At 43.0% G+C, this 26,144-nt stretch overlaps 1 protein-coding gene across 5 annotated transcripts; it reads right to left on the reverse strand.

Annotated features, from left to right (window-relative positions):
• Nucleotides 1-1,648: 1,648 nt before the first annotated feature.
• On the reverse strand, nt 1,649-25,432 carry Inhba (inhibin subunit beta A). Of its 5 annotated transcripts, XM_063276286.1 has the most exons (6): nt 25,246-25,432; nt 24,452-24,606; nt 22,830-22,939; nt 21,034-21,219; nt 15,868-16,368; nt 1,649-6,919 (listed from the first exon to the last, which is right to left on the reverse strand). In XM_063276286.1, the coding sequence occupies exons 5-6, from the start codon at nt 16,253-16,255 to the stop codon at nt 6,033-6,035; spliced, it is 1,275 nt and encodes a 424-aa protein (XP_063132356.1). In that variant the 5' UTR covers nt 16,256-16,368; nt 21,034-21,219; nt 22,830-22,939; nt 24,452-24,606; nt 25,246-25,432; the 3' UTR covers nt 1,649-6,032. The 5 variants fall into 5 exon arrangements, with proteins under 5 accessions (XP_063132356.1, XP_063132357.1, XP_006254063.1 ...); XM_063276287.1 differs by lacking the exons at nt 24,452-24,606; nt 25,246-25,432 and having other exon boundaries at nt 21,329-24,380; XM_006254001.5 differs by lacking the exons at nt 24,452-24,606; nt 25,246-25,432 and adding an exon at nt 18,942-19,023 and having other exon boundaries at nt 21,034-24,379.
• Nucleotides 25,433-26,144: the final 712 nt, after the last annotated feature.

The following is a 26,144-nucleotide window of genomic DNA, read 5'->3' on the forward strand; positions in this document are numbered from 1 at the left end:
AGAAGCAGCAGCACAAGCACAATACACACTTTGAAGCAGGCTGCTTTGTCATCTTCTGCCTTAGGCCTGCCTGCTTCTGGCATACATTAGCAAAGCTTGTCTTTTTTGTCTTTTTTCTTTCCTGTCTTTTTTGTCTTTCTTTCACAATGGAAGAGTTTTGCCTTAATGACCATTTCTATCCCATGAGGATGGAGCTTTTCCCACAGCTTTGCCTTGATACTCCACTGTGTTGAGACAACTTCATTAATGAAGGGTGGGTTCTGTGGGAGCTTTTGTTGCCACATAACGGTATTTGTGTGAGAACATTGTGTGCCCTACATCACTATGATGCAGGCAGACCAGCAGCATGACAGGAAGAAATACAGCAGCAAATTAGCTCTGGCCATGGGTGGCCTTTCTGCTCTCTTCTGACAGACACTGAGCAGTGACCAGCATTTTCATTTCTTCTTGAGGGGACAAAGAAAGGGAGGCTTACTCTTTCTCATGTATACTTAGTCAGTCACCCTCATGCACCTCTAGATCTTAGTTGCCATGTATTCTAAAAAATGTTTTTTCTTTGGTGTGTACTTGATGAACCTAAACTCTTTGGGACACAAGCTTTTATGAAATTAAACGTCATGGAGTGAGGCAATTGTACAATTCCAGTCTTGAAACTGCCCAACGGCACTTTGCTTGTGGGTGAACAATTCCCTTTTGCTCTCCTTCTTTCTGTAATCGCTAATTGCATAACAATTAAGGAAAGCTAGAGGGGACATCAAAGAGACTCTGGAACTAACATCCTTTCTTTTCACAAGCCGAAGAGAACACTCAAACCTGCAACATTGCAGATGTAGCAGAATCCTTTCAACCAGAGGTAGAATCAGCACTCACTATTCTACCTCTTCTTGGCAGTGCCTCCTAACACAATTGTTTTATGACAATACTGAAACCATAATGGACATGGTTTGGGGTGTAAAGATGACAAGTTCTCTCTTCACTAACATGTGTATATGTTTGCATATTACCAACATTTCTTTTTAAATTATAGGATTTTTTTTCTAGATTAGGACATTATCTATATAAAATTTGCAATGATAATTATTTTATAAGTCAGATAAGGATTTGGGGTTTGTGATTCCCTGGGGCAGGGGAGGAAGGGTTCCAAATTCTATCAAAAGAGTGGAGAAATTGAGTTGAGCACAAATGAGCAAGTGGGCACATGTGCGTTCAGGGTTTCTTGACTTTGTGATAATGATGGACCTTATTCTAGAATTGTGCAAGAATGAACTGTGTTTCTTTCACATGCATATTGCTCTCTGGCTTGAATTAATCCACATATTCCCAAGTCTCCAGGCAAAAAAGGAAAGGGGAGAAAAAGTAGAAAAGTGGGGAGAAAGATAAAGAGTATGCATTTTTTATAAGTGACCAACACTACAATTGAAGAAGGGAGAAAAAAGAACAAAATAAATATGAGACAAATCTCGTAGCTTAGTGTTAGTTTCAGCCATGACAATATAGATACATACACATCTATTGGACTTCTCACTCAACGGTTTGTACTGTAGCCCCATATTTCTCATTTCTGGAAAATTATCACCTAGCAAATGTGTGATGGCATATATGAAAGTCGATATTGAAAAGCAAGTAGACAAATAACAAAAGTAAAAACTACATCCCAAACAGGTCTTTTTATTTAACATAAGGCCAAAGAAGCTATCGGGCATTGCTGAATACTGTCTACTAACTGTACAAAATATTGACTGCATGCCTCGCAAACACCGGAGTATCTGCTGGAATGGAATAGAAATAAATAACTTCTGCTATAAACACATGAAAACATATCCAACCATTATCTCTTTAAACATATCGTAAATAAAAAATTACCAGCACTTCTACAAAATAAATATTAAGAAACCATTGACATAGTTGAAATGCACTCATATAAATTAACAACTTTAATTACATTAGCCAAACAGACATCGGTTAAGGAATTGCATGAAGTATGCAAGGGAACTCACAAAATAAAAATAAAAAAAACAAACAAACAACATCAACCACATAACATAAAAGGTTTTAGAACAAAACAGATTCAGATTATCTTGGCTTTCATAATTATATTTTTCTTTTAAAGAAAAATATCAACCATTGTCAATGCACTGTTTTTCAAAGCATTTAAATAGAGGGTAAGACCCACTGAAGATTAATACAGAAGAAATTATTCACTTTATGCATAAAAATAAATAATATAGCTGAGACATGTGATTTGCTTTTGCTCTTGAAGATGTGAACAGCATCTATGCATTCATTATCTCTAACCCATCCAATAGCTTCTCGGTGATGTAGAGTTTAATTTAAACACATACAATGTCCATCCCCAAACCTCCTGCCCACATCTACAAGTCTCACTTAAGCGGGTTTGGGGGTGATTATGGTTTTTTTTTCTATATTAAAAAGAGAAATTGCCAAAAGACCCACAGGAAATCAAACTTTTCAAGTGACACAATCATTTCAATGCACATTTCTATAACTGTGGCATGTTTGTTCGGAAGTCATAAAGTCACTTCTTGAATTCAGTCTGGCAAATCACCCAATTTTGCTTATTCTGCCTTTTAAGAAAACACAAGGTCTCTCCCTGAAAATAGAGTGTGGAATCAATCTTAAATGAACATGATATTGGCTAGTCCTCTAGGATAAGAACATCCCCATCGTTGTGCTGAAATTTGACTTATTTTGGGAAGGAAAAGTGTCAATTGAGTTTACAAGTATTTAATGTTTAAAGAGGTACTGACTATAAATGCCCTTCAAAGCATCTAGAATTCGTGTGGGCAGGTGTTTAAGAATTATCCTTGAGAAAGCGGGGAGACCAGTCAGAGCCACTCTAACTCTAGGGAAAGCACAGCATGAAGAAACTAATATCTTAAGCATAAAAGCTTTTCAAATTTTGGACTAAGCACTTATGTAAAAAGACCAGTTGTTCACAAGACTCTGTGTCTTCTAAATTGTTAGCTATAGCAAAATAATATCTAATATTGTTTAAATATTAGCATTTAAATTCTATTGCAAGGCCATACAAATTTGATGAGCTCCGATGAAGTTTATGTGACAACCAAGTCATTTGACCTCCAGTAAATACACTGTCTTGTGGAATTCCATTTCTTTCTAGATTTAGTTACTACAGTTACTAATTAAGCCCAAGCTTACTTCCAAAACATCTAGAATTTAAAGGACTTAAGAAGATTGCACATTCGTCTCAGGTGAATGAGAACTATAATTAGTAGTTTCACAAATCCTGCTATTCCCATGGTCAAGATCTTCTCTGCTGTGGCACAGTTAGATCTCTGCCCACTATTTCTATAGGCTCCAGTGCCAAAGAAACAGTTCAGAGGGCCCTAAAGTTTTTTTTTCATAAGAATTGGCAAAGCTGAACCTGGACATCTACCTCCCCTCAATGTGTCCTCACCATGCCATCTGTCCCCAGATGGGAGATCTCTGAGGTCATTAGACCTTAATTATAATCCATTTCTTAGGCAGTACAAGCATTTCCTGCATAAGACAGGGAGGGCCCTGGAACACAGTAAATATGTTTGCCCAGTAACAAGACTAAAGTAGTTTGCCTACATACAGCCTAATGTGATAAAGTATGTTGACAGGATATTTAATACATATTGAGTTAGTTTATATTTAAGAATTAAATCAGCTTTTGAAAGATTTAATTTCTCCCTTGTATTTCATTTTCCTGCAATGACTTTATTCTATGGACTGACTTAATGCTAAAAGCTTCAATATTTTATAAAATACTGAGGAATATAGTTTTTTTAATTAGAGTTTTTCACTTTTATAAAGTTTTTCGAATTTCAAACAATTCCATAAAAATATGGCTCTGTAATTTTAAATACATAAATGAATAATTTTTTAGTTCTTTTAAACAAGCAAACACTGGGCTAAATTAGAAACTTGGGTTAGGTGTTATTTTGATCTTTATAAGACAATCCTTTCAGTTTTGCCTCTGAAAAATACAAATGTACACATCAAGATTTTTGGCTGTAAAATAGAATATTAGAGATTTGTACAACTACCCCACTCCCTGGCTCCTAAGCGCTCTCTTCCATGACTCCCGCTGTCTTAAATACGTTCCTGTTTCTTTTATTATTTAAGTAGTAACCACACTATTCAAAAAAATTATTCTAGCCTAACAATTTTTTCCAAAAACGTTTCTGATTTAAGATTGATTCCAATAAATAATAAATATAAGTTGAAAAAAAATCAGCCCGTTTTTTAAAGTAACATCCCATTTTTCCCCACAGGGGATAACTTGTAGGGAGCAGGGGTGAGAAAGAGGGGGATTTCATCCTGTACATTTATAGAGGGCCTGGCTGGATACTCATTGGGATTTTCAGTCTCTTCCCCATCCTAATATTTGAAATGTACCCACGTAATACAGAGTAAAAGCAAGAAAAAAATCTATCACTTATCCTTCTTAAAAATACTGTGTTTTGCACACAAACATTCATTGTTTTAAGAACATTTTAAAAATGACAGCCTGAAGTGCTTAAAATGTGTATGGACATGGTACAATACATGTATATATACACACAGGTATGCATATGCACAAGCAATGTATATATACACATACAAGCATGTAGTCTCATCAATTTGAACTTGATAATCCAACAGTGTACACTACTGTACATCCAGTATGAAAAGTCCTGTTTCATGGATGTAAAAGAGTCAAACCCAAACCTCTCAGGTCTTTTAAGCCTGAACACAATCCACTTAACTCAACCTTACATCTGTACCCCTGACTCATCGATGGTGAACGATACCAACCACAGACAGACTGTTTAAAGGCTCACACAAATGTCTTTGGTGTATGTGTCTATTTTTAAGGTACAAAATAATAATAATAATAATTATAATTATAATAATAAAAATAGCTATTTTGTGTGCTGTAGCAGTTCTTTTATAGCTCACATGAAGTGCAGCTCTTAAACCCCACCCCCACCCCCACCCAAAGAAAATACTTGTTAAATAAGGATTAGACAGGTCAAACACCATTGTAGTGCAAATAGTAAACGATAAAAAAACAACATTTACAAAATATAGAAATGTTTGAATCCAACAGATGGACAAACATATTCCTTTCAAGTATCTCTCCTTGAAGAAAATAAAAATTAATCAGGTTACTTCCAATACAAAAAAGTCTCTCTTTTTGTCCTCTTTCAGGTAAACAGTTTCAAACCTATTAGGTTGCATAGTTCTAAGATCATAAGCACCTTAACGAAATGTAACTTGGTATTCTTTTTACCTTGGTCTTTCACTCTTTCCATTCTTGTTCTCAATGTTTTATGGTGGTTTTGTCTGGTGGCAAAAGTGGTACAGAAAAGAAAATGTGACCACCTGCACAGAATTGTCCTTTTACTGGTATGTGTATGCATGTGGTGTGTGGAAATGCCTCTGTGTCTGTGTGTATGTACGTGTGTGTGTATGTACGTGTGTGTGTGTGTGTGTGTGTGTGTGTGTGTGTGTGTGTGTGTGTGCGCGTGTGTTGAAATACATAGAGATAGTGTCACATAGGCATACTTATGACCTGGGTAACTGGGTGGGACTGGCCCTTTAAAACGCATGGCTTTCTAGACGTTATTTGGGTTGTGCTAACCCACATTACTGCAGAATAGACAAGTAGACTTCCAGGCTCGCACGGGGACTGCAAGAGGCAGGAGAGAGGACAATACCCAGTTTGGATGAAACTGATGCAATCAGTTTGGTTTTGGAAGAAATGAAGGGTACACCATTCTCTCTTCTCCCCCAAATCCCTGTCTCCTTCACTGCTTCATCTCTGAGCCCTGCCTTAGGATATTTTTCCACATCTTCCTTCATCTGTTTCATTAGGTCTTGTTTTCAGTTTAGTTTTTTTTTTGTGGGTTTTTTTTTATTACTATTATTTCTATTTTTCTGGTTGTCTTGTTTAGTTCAGAAATCTTATATATTTTTTCTTCATTTGCCACTGTCTTTTCTGGACACCCTAGATCCATTTGCTCTGGGACCTGGCAACTCTAGGAGCAGCCACACTCCTCCACAATCATGTTCTGAATGTCCTTTTTGATAATGTTTTGACCATCATCATAATACAGCATGGACATGGGTCTCAGCTTGGTGGGCACACAGCATGACTTAAGGTTGGCAAAGGGGCTGTGACCCCTCATGCGGTAGTGGTTAATGACTGTTGAGTGGAAGGAGAGTGAGGACCCAGAGGTGCCTGCTATGTGGCTCGGGCACTCACCCTCACAATAGTTGGCATGATAGCCAGAGGGAGCAATGATCCAGTCATTCCAGCCAATATCCTTGAAGCTGACAAAGAACTGTTTCTTACAGCAAATGTTGACCTTGCCATCACACTCCAAGCCCCGCCTACGCCTGCGGTGAGGATGGTCTTCAGACTGCCTAGCCTGCAGCATGAGGAAAGGTCTGTGTGACTGTTCTTTTTCCTCTTCCAGCCCTCCGTCACTTCCGTCTTTCTTCTTCCCGTCTCCATCCACCTCTTTCTTCTTCTTCTTGCCCAGGAGCACTAGGCTGGCACCGCTCTCCTGGCACTGTTCACAAGCAATCCGCACATCCAGGGAACTCTTCCCCTGGTCCAGCAGGCGCTGGATGCTGCTAGACACTGGGAAGATGTGCCAAGTACTCTTCCGAGCATCTACCACTTTCTCTGATAGCAACAGTTCACTCCTCTCCCCCTTCAAGCCCATTTCCTCGGCCTCATCCCCCATGTCCAAGCTGCCCTGTGGATGCTTCTGCTGCTGAAACAGACGGATGGTGACTTTGGTCCTGGTCCTGTTGGCCTTGGGGACTTTCAGGAAGAGCCAGACTTCTGCACGCTCCACGACTGACAGGTCACTGCCTTCCTTGGAAATCTCAAAATGCAGTGTCTTCCTGGCTGTGCCTAAAGACAAAACACAAGAAAGGGAAGAAAGAGAGAGAGAGAGAGAGAGAGAGAGAGAGAGAGAGAGAGAGAGAGAGAGAGAGAGAGAGATGAGAACACCTGTTAACTCTAAATTGTTCACCTATCACTAACTTCCAGCAGCAAGACTCTTCTCAGGTATAGCACACAGTGTTCAGTCAGCAATTTAGAGCCCACAAATGAGATAAATCCGCTTCCATGTGGCCACTGAATTGAGAAAGGTTTTGAAGTATGAAAATGGTTGAAGAAAAACAATAAATATTTTTTACACGTGAAACTTAACCTGAAATATAACCTTTAGTGCCTGTTTGTATGGTTTTGCCAGAACACAGTTAAGCGTATTTCTTAATACATTGCCTGTGACCTTGTTTCACTTATACAGAATTGAGTAGCTATAGGAGACATGACTAACAGAGACAAATTTGTAGACCATGCTCTGTGATGAAGGAAGCCTGGGCTTCTGCATCTGTTTCATTCACTCCTTCATTTTAGTTTAATTCAGGGAATAAGAAAGGTGAGTCAACATTTGAGCAGTGATCTCTGGGCTGCAAAGGGCTAACAGAACCCAATAAAAGAAAACCGGGAAGCCTGAGCAAGGCAAGGGATTATTTTCTCACAAAAGCCCAAAACCTTGTATCTACTTGTGAGTCAGTAGGTCACATTCTCTGACACATGTCTTCTTCCTGTCACCACTAGACCAAACTCCTCTGTCAACCTGTCCCCCACTACAGCAGAGGGTTTTTCACCAAATTGCCTTCGAAGACTTAAGTCAAGACTTTCTCATGTCATGCCTCCATCAAGCAGTTGAAGAAATCTTCCCTAAAAGTGGGTCTGATTGCACTGTCCCCTCTGTTACAACCTTTTGTTTTCAATATCCAAACTTCCCATGACATTGCACTGTGCATCTCATATAGGTCTGTGTCCCTGTGACCTACATATTTTCTTCCTGTGAACTTTATGAACTCACCCCCTTGTACCAGGGACACTGACTATTCCTGTGCCATCGAGTGCAGCCAAAACAATGCTGTTATCCAACTGACTCCTACTTTCCTCTTCTTCCCTTCTCCTCACCTGTTACCAGTCTCACATCAATTCAGTTAAGGACACCTGAGGGCTTCGGGATTGTATGTCCTGTCCCATTCTCTGTCATGCTGTAGCATGCATCAGAGGTAGGCAATTGATTAACAAGTGGGAGCATATTAGCATTGAACAGCCTTACATTAAGAAAGCAACTCTTATCTCTGAATCCCTTATTTTTGCCTCAGTTCATCTAGAATCCATCAAATCAATACCAAAAGCATGCTCCACTCTCTATGTGCTTTTAAAACAGCCTATATCCCAGCAACTACTCAGATCTACCTAGTTATAGAGCTAGAAACTTGATATTTTCTTTTCTTTGCCCAGACACTTGTAGATTTATTACGTAGTATCTTTTACAAATAGGAAACGCAAAAGAACAAGAATTTTCAGTAAGAAGCAGAATTCTTTGATGAAGTATGCCTTTCCCTTCATTTCCACATGAGTGCTGGGAAGGTGTATAAAAGCTTGCTGCCTTTTACTTGATCGCATCCCTACTTGTCTGCGTACATGGATCACACGTACAATCAAGGAACATTCTTCAAGTTCATCTTTGACATCACAACTCCCTAGAAAGGTTGGCCTAAGTGGATTCCCATAGCTTACAGAAATCCAGACATACTCATCAGTAGAGACTTTCAGATGCTCTGGTACCATAAATTTCAATGCAGTTTCAAATGCTCTGAGGCAGAAGGAAGACTTTCCTGTGCATGGTACACTGCAGATTCCCATCTCAATTTAACCCACTCTCTAGAGTGTGTCTACAATACTGATCAATTCACGAAGCCCCCTGGCATCTATCTAAAAGATGGAGTATAGGGGCATTTCTCTGAGTGACTTCACATTTTTGTTAGGCATTAAAATAAATAATTAAGAGGATATATTTATTCCATAGCATATAAATGCAAGGACTGGTGAGGAAGAGAAACATGGTAATAGCTTTTAAAGTGAAATCCTATCTCACCCCTTGCAAAGGTTGAGTGAGTTTATTGTTGGTTGTTTGTTTTTATGAGAAAGTAAAATGCTCTAGGAAGAAAATCTAAGATGATAATTGCAGCAGATCCTGTGGTAAGGTACCAGAGGGCAGAGTGATCCAGAGAGGTTGGGGCAAAGGAGGGATAGGCTAAAGAGGGCTTGGGACAGCACAGGTTCCTTCCCAGAATGGGAGGCTACTACCTTTGGAGAAAATGTCACCTAGCTACCTATTGTTTTCCCTTCCTGCCTCTAGGCAGGAACCCCTTCTGAAATTCTGAGCTACTCAAGGTTTCAGTCCACAGACAGAAACCAAAAGTAGCAGCCAAATTAAAGGAGCCAATGGAGGATGTGCCTTTTCTCTAGGAAGCAGCTCCTGCCTGACTGCCTAGGTCTCACTAGATCTCAGGCAACCTCCTCCCAAACTCTGTTCTGCCCCCTGAGGGTAAGGGGGCAGACAAAGGGTGCTGACTTGCTCACACTGGGCTTTCCATAAACAGTTCCTGGCTGACAACTGCAGATGCTGCAGTAGGGACAAGAGAGGATTCAGTGGCATGCTAGAACAAGTGGCAGTGCATAGGAACAGATTTTTATCATGGCCAGCAAGACTGAGGCCATGTGCTCCAGTTACACAGCCTACAGGATGGCCCCTGATTTCCTGGGAACAAGTTTCTAAGGCACGAGGGTAGCCCCACCCCTTCTTCACAGGCGGCTGTACTTGCAAGCAAATGATTTAGTGTTTCTGCAAGAGGATCGTACAAAGACAGTGCTCATTAGAGGGGGCTCGGTCTGTCAGGTGTTGTTACATTAGGCTCAGAGAGTCGTCATAAAATGACTTTCAGGCTGGTCTTGGCTGACAATTAGCTGCAAGACATTTGCCTATGTGTCACGGGAGGCAAGAGCGCTGATTTCTGCTGCAGTTTAATTATCCAGCCGAAAGCCTCTGCTCCCTGGATTTGTATCCATCCTAGCTCGCTTCATCTCTCCCCCATATTTCTGACATTTGGATTTTCCCCTACTAATTGACATGCCTGTCCCCTCCTTCTCCTGGTGTCCATTTCTGGAACTGCTATTTGTGTATTGCATGATATTTTATCAGGAAAAAAAATAAAACTGAGATCCAATTTCATGAAAATGCTGTTGCCGTATGCCCGGGAGGACAGGGGGAGGAGAGAGTCAGGTCTTCCTCCATCTACCTCATGTCCAGGTACAGTTTACAAGTTCTATTGTATTCTGACTTATTAAGCAGTGCATTTTTTTCTTTTACCTTAGCTTTCATTGCAGAAGGGGATGGGGGGTGGGGGGGAGTGAGGAGGTTGGAAGCTGAAGTAGATTCGACCGTTTCTCAGACCTGTTGGTTTCAGAAATAGATTACCACTCTCAGGTTACTTACATAAGGCTGAAAAATGTAATTATAAATGTTCTATCCCCTTTATCTGGGAGAAATTACTCTATTGCAGTGGTGTTTCCAGGAGGCCCCAAGCTAAACATGTGATGATTTGGAAAAAGGAAGAAAGATATCTAAGGATGAGATGTTTAGGATCAACTTCCCATCCGTTTCAGACCTGATTTAAGTATCTGGTGCTGTAAAATCCTGACGTGACGGCCTTCCCATAATGCTGAGTAAGCAGGCACTGCGCTGGTGTGTACAGGTGTGTGCTGGCTCCCTCCACAAGGCCACAGCTCCCCAGCTACGGCTGCCTGCTTGTAACCTTTCATTAACTACTCCCTGGTAACATTCTTTTCCTCCTCTGTGCTATTTTTTGTCCTGAGGCTTGTGAGCAAGGCTTGTATCACACAGCCTGCTCTGTCTGAGTAACTCAGCTTGAAAGTCCCACGCAAACCCATGTGGGTGATAATTTCTCATCACCGAAGCCCCTGTGAGCTTGGTGGACACACACCAAAGCAGAAGAAAATGGGCAGAACATTCAGTAGGGATAAATTTTGTACCATATAGAGAATACCTTTGAAATGCTGCCTGGTGGGGGTGGGGGGCGCTGACAGAAAGTCTACATAAGCCTAAAAGAAGGATGTTTGTAGCAATTCTCTTTTGCTCTCCTGGGTTCTCACTAGCTTGATCATGAACGTATGCCAGGACTTAAGTAAACAGGCTCCTAGCCTCCTTCCTAACATTGGTATGCAAATTCCACATACACAAAGTCCTGGTCTCAGATTTGTGAGGTATATAATAATTTCCCATTAAATGATCAGTATACACATAAAGTTTCAGCTTAATTAGCCTGCTTTTCCTCATCAACATCCTGGGTAAAATATGCTGCCCTTTCACAAATCAGTAATAATGACGTTTCTGTTAATGTAAAAAGCCTCGCCATTCACAGTGCACATTTAAACTCACCATGAGGGGAGCACAGCTCTGCTGTAAAATATGTTACTTACATTTTCCATTCTTCATCAAGTTTCCCTGTGCCTAGATTACAGTCAGTAGCATGAAGGGCCCGCATTACAGCCTGTGTGTTCTCTCAGGCACTAAGTTGGCCTCTGGGTGGCTTCCAGAGGTTTCTGCAGAAGGCAGCCAGTAAGATCTGAAAGATTATTTTTCCTTTGGCCTATAGTAAAGAATCTTACCATTGCAGGCATATTAGCTTGTTTGTATAAATTATTCTGTCTAAGCCTTTAGCTTTAATACCTGTCTTCAGGATCCATTTTTTAATTATTGTAACTCTTCGGGCCTTAGTAATTTATCATCCATTGCCTCTTCCATTTAAAGAATGATTAAAAAAGGGTTAAATGTTCAACAACAACAACAAAAAAAAAGAAGCTTACTTCATAATATAACTGGAAAAAAATTTTCAAGATTCAACCCAAGAGTCATTTTCTAGAGTTCCTCAAAACTTTTACACTTTTAATTTTGGACCCAGGAACCAGTGAAGCATGAAGAATTCTGAACTAAAGTGAAGAGATCATGCTCAAGTTTGATATAAGAAGGGCCAAGAGAAATAAGTGTTTTCATGCGAAACGCCTGGGAAGATATTTCTTCTCTATGTGAAAACTGCGTCTCTCCCCTGATATCTCCCCATTCCCACTCCAGTCCACCCACTCCTCAAGCAAAATCCCTGTGCTCATCTCTTTGCACATCCTTCCCCCACCACGGTTTCTTTCCACACTCTCAGCTGGGAAACGAATGCGTCCCTCAGCAGCTGAACTCCATGTTCCTACCAGGCGTTAAATAAATAGTCTCTTTTGTCTCCCTGTTGGAAGTCACTTGTCATTTGTCCCTTGTGAAAAGCACTGATAAGGCAGGCAAACTAGGAAGCGGATTTGGGGCAGATGAAAGATGATTCTGTAAAACCTGGGCGTCTGTATTAGGGAACGACTGCGCTCTCATTGGTGTGGCTGACGACGCACACACCCCAAGCCCTGCTTTGTTTGTGTTTGAAAGGCATCACTCCTTTGCTGCCCATAGAGCTGTGGAATGTTCCTGTGAACCCCAGTACTTCCGTTGCTGTGCCTCTGTCTCAATGTTTACAGGTAGCTGTGCACCTCCCAGCCTATCAAATCTTAACTCTGCCGAAAGGTATGGCTGTGGGAGGAAGTAACTGATATTCTTCAAGATTAAGGTGCTACAGGCCGTGACTTCAAGTAGCCACAAAACTGCCTTGCTCAGAGTGACGCTGGCTGAGAGCAGTGAGGATTTAGGGAGGCGCCCTCTTGTGGCCAGTCTTTCCTAAAATTCAGATTCAGTGTGAAAATCTTAAAGGTTCAGAGGTTCAGAGAAGTGTAACTCACAAGACAGGTCAAAAGAAAGGCGGGAATGGGGCTCTCAGTGTTTACTCCACTTGCAGATGGCTTTCTTTGGGTGTGGAAAAGTGGTTTTCAGGTGAGCCCATGTCTAATTCAAGCCTTCTGTACCTAGTGTCCTCCAAGAGAGTAGGCACTTTAGACAATACCTGGGCAGTATCTATCTATGCAGGCATCACTTCTATTGTTTTTATATCCTATAGAGCAAGCACTCCAGTAAGCTAATTGTGAAAGTCAGTGGCTGACCATGCTACAATTCATGTAGACTCAATGGCAGGCCGTTACTGTACGTTCACTGAGCACCTACTACAATGAAGGAAACTCGATAAAACTCAGTGCATCAGCCAAGAAGGCCTCAGATCTCAATGTCATTGACAATTTAGGTCATATTCATTGGATCAGCTTCACTCATCCATACTGCTGCTCCTCTGAAGAAAAATGAGGAGTAATGGTATAGGGCCAGCCATGCAGTGAATACACTAACTTTGGGGAGGACCAGGATGGTGCTCCTTTAAAAATAAAATCAATTTCACTTATTGGGACAGATTTCAGAGCCCTTGAGCGTGAATACCTGCTGTTCAACCAATGCAATTCAAATCAACTTAGCAAATGCAAAACACTTCCCACCTGGGCACAGGAAAAACTCACTTAAAAGGTCAAGGAACCATAGCCCTTACATACCTTTAGTTTCATGTTTTATCAGCCTTATCTAATAATCTTGAGTGAAGAGGCCAAAGAAAACATACATTTCCATACCAGGGATCTTGCTATTAAAAGGCACATCTGTAGTGTGTTTACAGGTGACATTCACCATCTGTACTCTATGTTCTACAAATGGTTGTAAAGAAGAGAAAAAATTCGCCCTTTTCTATTCTTGAAATGTGTTGATTACTACATAGCAAAATAGGATTGTCCCGAAAGCAAGAAGACAGATCTTTGCAGTTCATTTTCATACATTTTCTCTAGCTAATCAAATAATAAATGTTTCCTGAATAGGTCACATGCTTATGTCATACCCTACGCTACTTGGAGAGTAGGTTGTCTACACTATGATCTTACTTGCATCTGTGAAATTATATTAAATCAACTTGAAGTCAGTGTGTTCTACTTCTCACAAGAGAAAATAAGCAATGTTAACAAAAATACCGTGTTCCTGGACTAGAAGAAGTTTCCTCTTACAAATTTTATACTCAGTCAATGTGTGAGCCCAGTGAATCACAGATATAAATGGTGGCTTATTTTCTCTCAAACTAAACAACAGAGAAGCAAAAAAATGACAGGATCCCATTTAACTGAGAGAGCCATTAGCATTGAGAAGGTCATAAGTAAGAAGAAAAGGAAAATGACCCAATTCTTGGCCCTACCTTTAACTGCCAAGTGATAGTCTAGTAAATCAGAGGGAAGGATAGAGTGCTAACATTCACTGTGCCATTAAACATGGCAGAAGTCACACATAGACTTAGTCATATGATAGAGTTGATTCCAAGTTAGTAGAAGCTGCAATTGTGGCCTACATAAGGGGAAGCTTGTACATAAAAGCTTGTATGTGAGTCACTTTTTGTCAGAACCAGGGCCAATCTCCTAAGACGGGGAACCCATCCCCCTCACACACCAACCAATGTTGTAAAGACTTTCTTTCTTACCTTCCCACTACGAGAGGTGAAAGAAAAATTAAAATTAAATAGCCACCTGATAAATCCAACCTGTCTTTTTCCTCAATGTGGTCCCGAAAATAAAGTCACAATGACCAAGGTTTGGGGAACTGTATCAAGAAGGAGCTAGTAGTTAAGAAAGTAGGACACAGATAGAGCTAACCTGTCTAGGAAGCTGGTGGGGGTACCAAGGCTTCTCCACAGGAAACCACCAAGCCAGCTGTCTCCTTTCCCCCTCCCCCAAGGATGCACAGGTCTTGCACAGTTTTCTTGAAAACAAAACATCTGAGTCAACAGGTTTTCAGGATTGGAAATTTTGACTGTTTCCTTAATTGTTTATACTGCTGCAGCAAACTTTTAAACAAAATGCTGGGAGTCCCTGCACATACTTCACTAGCCATATGCTCTAGCAAACAAAACAATGGCATTCCTTTCAAATGGCTTTGGCAAGAGATCCTATTCCTTAGCCTGGCATTTAACAGGAGAGTAAAGAGGTTCTGAAACATCTGAGTGCCCAGTTCCCACAGACTTGCAGTGAGATCTGTGTCCTCCTGACTGTATGAAGAGCCAGTTCCCAGGCTAGAGCCTGGGCTTTGCACAGCTATTTCCCCACAGCAACAGGTTAGTGTGGTCCTAAGCCAATGATCAAAATCCACTGAAGTTCTTCCTCTTAAGGACTGAGTAGTTCAGCATAGGGTCTGAGAGCACACTGTCAAGGTTGCATTCCTTGTCAAAAAGTTCTTAGCCACTTTACAAAATAATAAAACTGGGTAGGGGGGCTTTTGGTTGGTGTCATTCGTTGCTTTTGCTTTTATTTTGTTTTTGTCCTAAAAGCCAAAGTTTCAGTGTTCTGAAATTAATTGCCAATTCAGTGCCCTAAGAGCTGCTCTCTGCTGTCTTGGGTGGGTTGTGCATGGAGTCAGGCTTTCCAGAGGTGAAAATGAGTGTCACTAACAAATATGCCCAGAGTCTGGCTCCAAATGTGGCCCCAGATCACACATTTAAAGGAAATTTGTTTTCAGACAGAGCCATCATCAGTGCCTTTGCACTCGGCCCCCGGGCACTCTCACTCCTACTCCAGAAAAACTTTGGATGGAGTCCAGATGCTGCCTCTGCACCCCCAAACCCCCAAATGCCCTGTTTTCAACTGGCTGCTCAAATCTGGTTCCCTAGGCAGGGCAGTCAGGGAGCCCCAAGCAGACTGCTTTCCAGCTCCAGACTGGCCCAAGAGCTTCCTCTCTGGGAAACCGCTGAGTTTATTTAGCAAGTGTAATCTAGCCATCGCGGGGCAGGGATCCCTGGCAAAGAAGTCCTTTTCCCCCTCCTCTGCCTCTCCGGCGCCACCATCACCACCTAATAACTAATAACCTTCCCGGACAGTCTTGAGCTGGAGGGAAAGAAGTTCCTGCTAGGACTGTCAATGAAATACGTTTCCCTGCCCCCGCCCCCACTCCCAACGCCAGCACCCACCTGACTCGGCAAAGGTGATGATCTCCGAGGTCTGCTCCATGAGTTCATTCATTTCGGCCCTCCTGCCAATGTCGTCCTCTATCTCCACATACCCGTTTTCCCCCACTTTACCCACATGAAGCTTTCTGATCGCGTTGAGAAGCGCCGCCTTGGGTACCGGCTGGGTGACATCGGGTCTCTTCTTCAAGTGCAGCATGTTTAAGATGTGCTTCTTGACAGCCTCTACCATCTCTGGCTGAGAGTTAGGTCCATCCTTCGGAAGGGTGGCCAGCGCACAGGACGGGCAGTCCGGGGCTGCGCCGTGCCCCTCGGATCCTGGGGTGGGGGAACTCCTCACTATAATCCAGCAACTTGCCAACAGAAATCCTCTCAGCCAAAGCAAGGGCATCCTGGCAGCAAAAGTCGTGTGGTTGCCTTCTTTAAAGGCCCTGCTTTTCCTCCCCACCCCTCACGTACAGGTTTTTTGGACTTTTTTTTTCCTTCTCCTCTTCAGCAAATTCTCTGGAACAAGAGCAAAAAGTTTTCTGTGAAGTTTTGTTTGCAGGTTCCCTCTCTGAATGCAGTCAGTGCTGTAGGTTTGTGGCTGTCAGGGAGGAGAGTTCTGACTGTCTCCGAGTAAAAGAGAAGGAAGGAGGGAGGGAGAGAGGGAGGGAGGGAGAGAGGGAGGGAGGAAGGAAGAGACAGGGTGGGGGGAGACAGAGACTGAGAGAGGATGGGAGGGAGAGACAGGGAAAAGGGAGAGAGGGGGAAAGAAGACAGGGAAAGGGGGAGAAAGAGAGGGACAGCAAGGGAGGGGGAGGGAGAGAGAAAGAAAGAGAAGGAGGGGGAGGGGAGGGAGGGACTGAGAGGGAGGGAGGAAGGGAGAGAGAGAGAGAGAGAGAGAGAGAGAGAGAGAGAGAGAGAGAGAGAGAGGCGGATTGGTCCTATGTGAGTGAGTGAATGGGAGAGGGAGGAGGCAGGGCGCCTGTGAGTATGAGCTGTGACTAGGGAGGAGGGACAGCCCGTTTCTGACAGGCTGCCTCCCGCTGCTCCTTGCTCCCTCACACACACCTCTCTCCCAATCCTACCATTCTCTGGGGGGGATGGGGACTCTTCCGTCCTTTCTACAATAAATTCTCCTAATTCTGTTCACTTTTAGTCTGGGGGTTTCTTTCTTTATTTTGTACTTTTTTTTTCTTTTCAACTTTCTCTGCTCAAACCTTTTTCTTGCCTCACCTTTCTTCTTTGGGGGGCGGGGGAGTCCAAGGAAATTAAATGCACTGTTTCCATTCACTGAGATAACTAGATAGGAAAGTGGCACCAAGTCATCTCCCATGGTCTTGTACTTCCCTGGAGTAAGCACCCACCTGACCTTGATATGGGTCTGAGGGAAGTCCTCAGATTGGTTGGGGGCTGGGGCTGAGGCAGAGGGGCTGCCTGAGACAGCTGGTTGTTCTGCCTGACAGAATCCAGAACCATTCCTTTCTGCCATTCATTCATATTTAAATGTCCAGGGTCCTTATGCCAGCAGGCGATCTTATGGGACCTGGAGCGCAACACAACTTTTGTCTGGGGTCATATAATACACTCTGCTTTTGCCAAGTGGGCACCACAACAGGGCATTGGAAGCTCCCTTGGGCAAGCAGCAATTTACATACACAGGGAAGGTACTCTCACACACACCCTGCCCCCTGCATCTCCTTTCTCTACCCTGGATGCACATATACTCAGAAATTATAGCCCACTGCCCATTGTCCTGGCTTCACTGATAAAGCACAAAATTCATTTGGTCTTTCTCACATCCTTTCATGAAAAACAATGTACTCTTACAATGTAACTAGCCTAGAGGGCAAGAATCTCTAAAATATACCAGGAAATTCTTTTTCTCTGGCATGCACTACTTTTGTTGTTCTGCTGCCCACCTCCCCTCGCCAGCCTTGACCATAGTGTAGCATTCAAGGCAGGCTGCCTGGCTGTGTTGTTTCTCTTCAAAGTACCAGCAGAGCCGAGTTCATTGAGGATTACAGTATTCAGAGAACGAGACAAATGTGCACTTAAAACAATGCCTTTCTGAGGCTTCTTTTTAATTCTTCACACCACCTTTTCGTTCTGTCTTGTGCAGAAGATCTTTAAGGTGTCCATCTGTTATAGCAGTCCTTCTTTCTCAGTTTCTTCCCTACATATAAGCCCGCTGGTTTCTGCAGATACATTCAATCCCTTCTGCCTGACACCCGCTGTGTTCAGAGTATTCTAGGCTAGCAAAGCAGGTCATGAGGACAGAGTTAATAGGGGTCAAAACTACAAGCATAAGATCTACATACAAGGAGAAGAAGTTCAGATAAGCATGACACTAGGTTAAACTTCCAGTTTTGACAGGTAACAATGCTTCCTGAACAACACAAATGCTATCTTTCCCCAAAGCAGCAATGCACAAGACTTTCTTGGTTATAAGCCCTCTGACACCTCTGCAGGGCTAGGAGGACTCCCACCTCCAGAAACACCAAGGACACTGCTGTTGTTGGTAAGACTGTCCATATTACCTAAAACAAAACTCTCATTAAAAAAAAAACCTGAGGGAAGTAGGAACACTGGCATCACAATGGTTTAGGAGAACATCTTTGTGTTCTAATAACATCACCCACCTATTTGGAGTTACAGATACAGAACCCGAAGCATTTTGTAGCACAGTTAAGTTTTACAAGACAGACTAACATAGAGCTAAAAGTTTAATGACTCTAAACAACTCAAGAGTCCTAATAGTAGCATTTGGATAACAGCAACTTATCAATGTTTGGATTCTCTCTGCATGTGAATATGTGTGTGTTCCCTGGATTTACTGTTTGCAAATGGAACTCTTAAAAATAGCTTTCTTTTTGGCATATGTACTTGTATATGTGTGCTGAGTGGGTTGTATAAACACATAATCTATTTGCATGCTCTAGGACTATTAAAAAACAGTATTAACCTGCTTGCACAATAGAAAAACGATACAAATTACAATGCCTATGGAGGTGCCAAAAAGTTGTAAAAGTCCTTTTAGCCACACTGACTTTTAATGTGTAGAGAACTCGAAAGCAAGAATTTAAAAGCATTACCTTTCGGGTCCCTTCTGTTTTGCCAGCCGGCTCTTGTCTCATGAGGTCAGAGCTGTCTGAGTTCCTCTTCATGGTATTGGCACTGTGAAGTTTTATACTGTAGTACTTAGTTGTACACTCACACATTGGTACCTCTCAAAGAGGAGGGCTGGGGCTTTGTTTAGGATTGGTTAGAATCAGCATGACATCAGCAGATGACTCGTTTTTCCAGTGTGAGACATTTCATAATTCACTATCTAATGGAAATCTCTCTTGGCTTCTGAGACACGACCTGGGTGATGCATTGAGCCAGTGAAGCCTGTGGCTAGGAATAGTCCACCCTTTACAAACATAAGAGAACCGAGTACACACATCTCCAAGAGTGTCCAGCTCTGACAGGTTACTATTCATACCCACTTCTTACTAGAATCAGCCTTGGCTTTATGTCTACACATAAAACATCTGTTACTTCATAAAACTACTCCTATTTGCAAAGCACCGTACTTTTGCCACAGCAAAGAAAAGTCATAGTGTTCTTCATAGGGATTCTAGTTTTATAATTATGACTACAGTAAACTATTTTCTTGAGGAAAATCTGTATGTCCGTGGTCGCCCTGCTTTGACTCACACTATTAATTACACCTTTAAATCGAATGCCGGCTTCATATACCATTTCTCACCTCAGACTTGGAAAATGCTCTTCTTCTGCAAGTGAACTTCATAAGTATTATGCCTAGGTCTTTAGAGTCCCATCCTAACTAGCAAAAACAACAATAGCACACACACACACACACACACACACACACACGCAAAATGCATCTTTTCTTTAAAAGCTTGAACATCAAGCCCTATCATTTGTAAACACTATAAATACGAGTTTAATGAAAAGAAGTGAACGCTCCTTAAAATAGAAGGAAAGTTAGGTTAGGATTTTCTTTGGCCTGGGTCACACTGGCAGTGAGATAACATAGAGAGAAGGAATGCTCCGATAAGCACAGTAAAGAGGGGCTCTTGTTCTCAGGAAAGAGTACAGCTGAAGCACTGGCCAGGTTCTCATGACAAGTCGGATAAAATGTGCAAAATCGGGAGCTAATAAAAGCCATATGACCAGATATGTTGTTTTGTGTGCCGGATTTAACATGAATAAAATAAACTTTTCACTATGCCCACCAGCAAAAGGTTTGAAGTGGGCAAGGTTCCTCTATGACACCAGGAGCTGTCTGGAGGGTCTCTCGTGATTGAGAACAAAGTGGATGGAAGGGGGGGGGGGAGAGGAGTAGTCTAAGAACCACAAGTAAGAGAACTGAAGTAGAAAATAAAGTTGCAGGGGAAGATGACAGGAATATAAGTGGCAAAGACAGAAAAAAAAATCAGTGATGATCAATTGCACTTCGACCCCGGAATGAACTTAAACCTTTGGGAGAGAGGCCCTTCCCAGTGTTTGATAAGAACTCCGAGGGTCTACACTCACTTCTTGCCTCACACATAACTTCACGGAAAGTCGTGCTTGCACCAGAATGTAGAATGTAGACTGGGTGGCACAGAAAAGTGCCTGGATCAGACCCCAGCTCTGAGTCTCTCCTCATTTAAACTCAAGACTCAGTGTTTCCATCTCTAAAGTGGGATGTATAATTTCAGGATCCAAACTCAGTGGTCACAAAAGAATGTTATTTCTGAGCATCCCCGTGGTTTCTTAAGCATGTGTGTCATGGGAATGTTTCAGACCCTGACTGCAGGGGCCACCTCACACAGGGTCACTCTTAAGACCCTGTTGGCCTTTGACACCACGAAGTGCCAACCTGCTTGCTAAGCCAGTGTAGCAGCTATGACGTTGCTGGATTTCCCCCCAACCTTAGAGCTGGAACCACGTTGGGAAAGCCTTCTCTCTTTCTGTGGAAATTCAGGTGGGGGTGGTGGAGGAAGCAGGCAGGTTAAAATAGCTTCTGTGGAATATTCTGGGCTGAGGATCAGCATTTCCCAGCTGAATTCCAGGGCCCAGGGCGTGCGCTGGTCAGCGCAGCTCTGAGCTGGGTTGGTTTCTCTTTCATTTCCTGCCCCTCCCGCGGAGACTCCCTGCACCCAGGCCCTGTCCCTTTTCAGCCTGCCACCGTACCTTGAGCAGCACCTGCTGGCAGTTTCCAGGGATCACTCCCGAATGCGCAGCTCCAGCCCGGCTCGCGGGACGCCTGGACTCAGGGCCAAGCTGGTCCAAGTGGCCGCCTCTATTTTTACCCTGAACACCAGCAAGGGCAACTTCGCTTAAAAGCGCAGCTCTTGATTTTTCCCCCCCTTTTGGCAGCTAAAGAATTCAGGGAGGGAAAAGAAAAAAAAAAAATCACTGTTCAGTGAGTGCAGCTGGGAATGTCTGATCCCAGCCCTCGGTGCCAGAGAATGTCAGGGACCCGGACCTGCAGTGGGGCTGCCGGTCTCTCGGCCAACCGAGGCGAGCGGCAGCTCAGGCCCCGCGCCCGCAGGCTGCCCCTTCTCGAATGTGGAGTTCGGTCCCACCGACTACCGCACTGGCAGAGTGGCCCGTTGCCACTGCGCTCTGCACCTAGCGGAGGCGTTTTGATTTACTGGCTACTTCACAAAGCTCCAACTCCATGCTGGCCCTGTGCTCGCCTGGAGGAGCAGCCACTAGCGAACCCGGGGAGCAGCTTGCTGTGAGGAGGAACCCGGAGGGAAACTGGTACCTTATTTTACTGTAATTGCAAAAGGAGCGATGTGCCAGAGATTTATATTTAGAAGTTGTATGTTTCTACTTTTATGTAAATGGAGCAATTAGGGCCTGTCTTGTTTCTGCTAACTGGGATGCGTGAGCATTGCTGGGGAGCTGGTGTTTTCAATCACAATTAGTGAGCTGGTCAAGAAACAAAGTTCCTTTGAGGATAGAGCTCTTTTGTGCGGATGGGGGAAACCTGCCTTTCTGTGCTGGCCGGTGGCCTGTGGTGACACACTTCTAGGGGCACAGCTAACTCTGGACTAGTGTGTTTGCCCTGTGCAGCAGCTGGGCCCATATGAAGTTGGCAGAGATCAAGTGAGAATATTCACTTTTCCTCTCAAGCAAACCGTATGGCCTTAAGCTTTCATCCGGGCTACTAACTGTTCTTCTCTCACTATCCCTGAAGCAAAGAGACAGGCTTGGAAAGGAGTCCGTCTTCCAGGACTCTGTGGTTAGCTGCTGCTCACAGACCCTATGATTCAGTCAAACATGCAAGCCAGGGAATGTGGACACCCTAAGCAGGTGACTGACAAGTGTCCTCTGATTCAACTGAATGACAGACAGGAGGCTGGTGGTTTAGAGGCACGGACAAGCTGCTCTGATAGCTCACGGTGTTTGGTTCCTTCTCATGATAAATCTGTTTCCAAAAAAAAAAAAAAAAAAAAATCATGATTTCTGACTTAGTGGGAAAGTGAACATGAAACATGACTGTGGAAATGAAAAGAACTCTCGAGGTGTTCTCATCTGATACCATGTTGCTCTAGGCTTAGGAAAGAAAACCTGGCCTCCTTGGTTAGCACGGACCCTCTCCCCCAGGAGATAGCCCAGCATTCAGAAAACATGGGCAGGATTCAGAATGACGTGCACTGCAGTAAACTGTGGAAATCCCTGTTTAACCATCAAATAGCTATGGTTTAGTATGATAGGGTTGGCAAACCTGTCTGTTTCCTACAGGCCACAGCCTGCAACCAGTTTGGGCCAAATGTTAGATACCAGGATTTGGGCCAGAGATGGAGAGGCACTTTGCAGTCAAAATCCAACTAGGGGGCTGTGTGCTTCTAAGCTAGAACAAGAATGAATAGTTCAAAACAGAAGTGGAAAGGGGAGCATTCAAATTTCTCTGAACTGTATCCAAAACAACAAATTAGAAACAGTTAACCCAAAACTCCCTGATTCCTAAGACTCACATTTTCCTCAGAACTACCTGAGTAGCCCCTTCAGGCCTCATGCTGTCTGTGAGGGCCTGCTCTCAGAGTATTGAAGACTGTTATTTGAACAGTGGTCCCAGATGCTAGAACTAAAATGGGAAAAGAAAAAGAAAGAAAAAAACAATCAGTAAATAAACGGTTGTTCTTCACTCCAGAACAGTGGTTCTCAGTTTCTCTCTCTGGGACATCTGAGCATACTTTCAACTATCACGACCAGAAAGGAGGTGCCATTGGCATCTACTGACTGGAAACCAATGTCGAAGCTCCCCTACAATGGACAGCACAGGACGGTGCCCATGCTAGAGAAATTAGCAACGATTAGCCCTGAGTTAGAGTCATGATTTTAAGACTTCACCCAATTCTCGTTCCATCTGTGTTCCAAAGGGACTGGGAAACCCAGACTGTAACACTGGGAAAGAATCCAACTGTTCAAAGTATTAGTGAGTGAAGGGAGTCTGCTTCCTCATGCATGTGTGCTACCCAATGACTAGAAACTCACGACAGGCAACAAATAGCTGGCTTCCATAGGCAGCCTTGCTGTTCCCACCCACATTCTTCTACATCCCCTCAGAACATGCTTGGCCAGTTTTTGGGTTAAACCCAGGGCAGTCTTGGGGGGCAAGCAACAAATCTAGATGGACTGACTCATACCAAATGTGTTATAAGACAACAGAGAAAAAGTAAATGAAGATCTGGGTTCCTCACGTAAGCCATTTAGTAACAGCTCAATCAATGTGACAACAAATTCCCCAAAGTAAATTTTGCAAATATGAGGTAGCCATGCTTATCTTAACTAAAAAGGAGAGAAAGAAAAACAATAGTTTTTGTTTTCGTTGTCTAGTACCTTAATGACATACAATTAATATCCAAAGAAATAAAGCAGAGTCCGTGTCTAAATTGTAAGATTCATTCCAAGCAACATATTATCTACAAGTGCTATTCTCATAAGGAAGTGGAGTGGCTAAAGGAAGACTGTGCTGGGGCCCTCCAGGTGCTGCTCCTCTGAGAAGGGCCAGACCTGATTGCGAAAGACACAGAAAAGGCGTCATACATAACAAGTGATAAATATCAAAGACAGAAACAGCCTACGACAAGCCAGCTTAGGTGTGAATACTGTTCAGAAGACAAGGGCCACTGTCCCAAGTTCGTGGTTTAGCTTCTCAGCAGCTCAGGTCATCCGGAAAGGAGAGAGTAAGTCAGAGTTCATTTGTCAATTGACAGAGCCATGAAAGGAGTGTCTTAGACATCATGACGCCATGTCATCCCCTCCGAGATATAAATCATAGTCTACTCAGGTAAATGGTCATTTTAGAACCAAAAGCCTCAATCAACTCTCGAATGATTCATAAATGCCTGGATTTCTTCCCAAGAATGGCTACCACATACAAAAACTCAACAATCACTTTTAACCTACAAAGAAACTATGTAAATATGAACGTCTCAAAATTCTGACCAACATACATATGTTCATAAATTGTCATAACTCAGTTAAAACCGAATCAGGAAACATCTACGACAGAAATTGATTTATTTCCTGTAGAAGATTATGGAAAACATTTTCAAAGAAATATAGAACAGAGTGCCACCATACTTTTCCTTACCTGGATCCCCTAGGATAACAAGTCCCATATTCCTGGTTTGAGGACACAGCTATGAGGACTCGAAGATTTATCATGTAGATTCCATTAGACTGATAACAGAGCAGAGGCTTTGATTCTACTCCAGTTTTGTTTATCCACAAAGATTCCTCTACAACCTGTTGTCCAATTATAGATCCAAAAAGCAAAAGCCAATAAGAAGGTTGAAGCTATCTACAATCTCTCTCTCTCTCTCTCTCTCTCTCTCTCTCTCTCTCCCTCCTTCCCTCCCTCCCCTGTCCCCTGTGTGTGTGTGTGTCTGTGGTGTCTGTGTGCGTGTGTGTCTGTGTGTGTGTCTTCATGTGTGTCTGTGTGCGTGTGTGTCTGTGTGTGTGTCTTCATGTGTGTCTGTGTGTGTGTGTGTGTCTGTGTGCGTGTGTGTCTGTGTGTGTGTCTTCATGTGTGTCTGTGTGTGTGTGTGTGTGTGTCTGTGTGTGTGTCTGTGTGTGTGTGTGTCTGTGTGTGTGTCTGTGTGTGTGTGTGTCTGTGTGTGTGTGTGTGTGTCTGTGTGTGTGTGTCTGTGTGTGTGTGTCTGTGTGTGTGTCTGTGTGTGTGTGTCTGTGTGTGTGTGTGTGTGTCTGTGTGTGTCTGTGTGTGTGTGTCTGTGTGTGTGTGTGCGTGTGTGTCTGTGTGTGTGTGTGTGTGTGTGTGTCTGTGTGCGTGTGTGTCTGTGTGTGTGTCTTCATGTGTGTGTGTGTGTGTCTGTGTGTCTGTGTGTGTGTGTCTGTGTGTGTTGTTTTAAATCAGGGAGCTGCTACCTCCTGCATCTCCAGATAAAGTCCAAAGGTTGTGTCCTTCTGTGGAAGCAGCTCTCAGACATGTTTAAGCCACAGTAGCATGAGTGCTGTTCTTCACTGCACTGTGACCTCTTCTGTCCATGCTCTGGCAGCACTCTCTGGCAGCAGCCCAGCCTGGTCAATAAAAATTTCCAGGTGCCCGAAGTGTAATCTCTGGAAGGTCAGATTTTCAAAGGTGGGTCAGCATTCAGCATTCTGTCAGCATTCATCTCACTGGTTTGGGGAACCAAAGTATAAAATGTACAAGGATCTTGTGTAGTTTCGCTGGTGTCACTAAATTCTATTTTCTTAAGCTTTCCAAAGACAACTTCTGGTCACAGTCCCTGGTCTTAACACTTACTCCTCCTGAAAGATGGGCTAGAAGGAAGGATGGAAGGACAGTTGTTTTACTAAAAGTAAAAATTTCTTTTCTCAAAGACCATTTGTGATCACTTTAATGAAATGACTGGAAAACCAATAAAGTCATTTTAGCCAACACTAACATCATTTAGCTGTGAAATGAGAACAATTAAAATGGCGCTCCCTGCAGAGAAGAGTTCACTCAATAACTTCCTTAACTTCAAGACGCTTTTGTTTTATTAGATGCTGTTAGCTTCATGTTAGTCACAGGGAAAAAAAATGCCCACATACACACGCACGACTAAATGTAGTCAGTTTGCTCAGCTGCTGCTGACGTCACTGCTGCCCACTAGGAGTGAGTTACTGTAATAACCCCCTTTTATTAATCATAGGCTGGAGGAAGCACAAAGTGAGTGACATCATTAGGCAAAGGACTGGCTAACTCATGCTCCAATTTACTCAGCTTTATTATACATTTCTCAAGTGTCATATGAAAGTGATTACCATTTCATACTTTCCCC

Source organism: Rattus norvegicus, chromosome 17, assembly GCF_036323735.1.
Source record: "Rattus norvegicus strain BN/NHsdMcwi chromosome 17, GRCr8, whole genome shotgun sequence".
Taxonomy (NCBI): domain Eukaryota; kingdom Metazoa; phylum Chordata; class Mammalia; order Rodentia; family Muridae; genus Rattus; species Rattus norvegicus.

Coding starts and splice junctions, on each gene's coding strand:
- Inhba (XM_063276286.1), bottom strand. CDS start 16,255: ATGCCCTTGCTTTGGCTGAGAGGATTTCTGTTGGCAAGTTGCTGGATT. Junction 6,920..15,867: donor CATCACCTTTGCCGAGTCAG/GTGGGTGCTGGC, acceptor TTTTGTCTTTAG/GCACAGCCAGGAAGACACTG.